The 1,770-nt window shown below is 60.1% G+C and overlaps 1 protein-coding gene across 1 annotated transcript in view; it reads right to left on the bottom strand.

Moving 5' to 3' along the window:
• Window positions 1-1,770, bottom strand: part of ETH_00041785 (uncharacterized protein) — a gene marked incomplete at both ends in the record, with an annotated part of 3,848 nt that overhangs the window by 145 nt on the left and 1,933 nt on the right. Inside the window, 2 exons of the mRNA XM_013376095.1 lie at window positions 1-1,500; window positions 1,636-1,769. Of these exons, the coding sequence (XP_013231549.1) occupies window positions 1-1,500; window positions 1,636-1,769 (1,634 nt within the window). The remainder of the gene's footprint in view (window positions 1,501-1,635; window position 1,770) is intronic.

The following is a 1,770-nucleotide window of genomic DNA, read 5'->3' on the forward strand; positions in this document are numbered from 1 at the left end:
GGAGTGGCAAGCAGAGAAGACCGCAGCAGCTGCAGCAAAGCCCCAGGAGGTGCTGCATCTGCAGCTGCTGCTTCTTGCTCCCACAGCTTCAGCACGAGCTGCTGCTGCTGCGCCTCCTGCAGCAGCAGCAGCTTGTCAGTTAAAGGAGGCAGCAGCTTCAGCAGCAGCATAGGCGACTGCAGCAGCAGCAGCAGCGGGGCTTTCGCTAGTTTCTGCTGCGGCTCTTCCAATAATTTTACCACCACGTCGTTTGTGCTGCTGCTGCTGCTGCTGCTGCTGTTTTCGGAGCAGCAACACAAGTCCAGGTGCAGGGAGTCAGCGCGAAGCGCAAGGTGCAGCAAAAGCCAAATGGAGACAGCAGCAGCAGCAGCAGCAGCAGCATTCGCCTCCACGACGTTGCTGTTCTTGCTGCTGCTGCTCCTGTTCTGGCAGCCACTGGTGTTCTGGCTGCTGCTGCTGCTGCTGCTGCTGCCAGGCTGTTCAGATGCAGAGAACAAAGCAGCAGGAGACAGCAGCAGCAGCGTCATCAGCGGCGGGCACAGAGCGTGCTGCGCTCGCCTGCTTTGCTGTTGACGCTGCTGCACCTGCTGCAGCAGCTCCTCCTCGTGCGTGCTGCTGCTGCTGCTGCTGCAGCTGTTCTCGTCGCCTACTGCATTGGCAGCTGCTGCAGCAGTCTCCAGAGGTGGAAGAGCACCAGCAACAGCGGCACTCGCTGTTGCTGCTGCTGCTTCTGTTGCTGCTGCTGCAAGAGGGTCACTACGCGCAGCTGCGCTGCGGGGCAGGCACTGCAGCAGGCATTTGATTTGCTGCTGAAGGCTGTGCTGCTGGCGCAGCTGCAGCAGCTTGCTGCAGCAGCAACACAGCAGCAGCAGCAGAGGCAACAAGGCCTCCAGCTGCAGCAACTGTCCTTCCTCTCGTGCTGCTAAGCAGCGCTGCAGCAGCGCGGAGTATGGAGCCTCTGCTTCTACTGCTGCAGTTCCTGCTGCTGTTGCTGCTGCTGCTGCTGCTGTCAAAGAGCTGCGGTACATATGCAGCGCTGGCAGTGCAAACGGGAGGCCGCAACCCCTGCAGTTTGAAATTGCTGTTGCTGCTGCTGCTGCTGCTGCTGTTGCTGCTGTTGTAGATTCAAAGTCAACTGAAACGCCGCATGCAGCGCAAGGGGGCAGGAGCTGCAAGCCTGCTGCTGCTGCTGCTGCCGAGGCAGCTTGTGCTGCTGCGACTGTCGCTGCAGCAGGACGTGTAGCAGCTGCAGCGCTGTGAAGCGAAGGACTATCAGTAAAGACTGGCGTTGCTGCTGCTGCTGCTGCTGCTGCTGCAGGGCGCAGCAGCAAGATGTCCCGCATCTCCTCCTTCGAGACCAGCGGCGAACTGCTGCTGCTGCTGCTATTGCTGCTGCTGCTCCTGCTTCGTGCTGCAGCAGCCAGTAGCAAAAGCGGCAGCAGCTGACCTGTGGCTTCCTCTAGCGCAGCAGCAGAAACGCCAGGAGACAGCAACAGAGCCCTGAAAAGCAGACGGCACCCCGAGCAGCAGCAGCAGCAGCAGCAGCAGCAGCATCACATATTCAATTCAATCAGACGCTAAGAACTGCAGACAGAGCAGCTGAAGGCAACAGATCTGCCTCCTAACGGGACGCACCTTATAAACGCAGCCAGCTTGTCGCTGCTGCTGCTGCTGCTGCTGCTGCTGTCAGTTCCTTGGCCGTTACGCGAAGCGGAAGCAGCCGAGACGCTGCAGTCGCTGTTGTAGCTGCTGCTGCTGCTGCTGCTGCTG

Source organism: Eimeria tenella, genomic scaffold (genome assembly GCF_000499545.2).
Source record: "Eimeria tenella Houghton genomic scaffold, Eth_scaff3123, whole genome shotgun sequence".
NCBI classification, from domain to species: Eukaryota; Apicomplexa; class Conoidasida; order Eucoccidiorida; family Eimeriidae; genus Eimeria; species Eimeria tenella.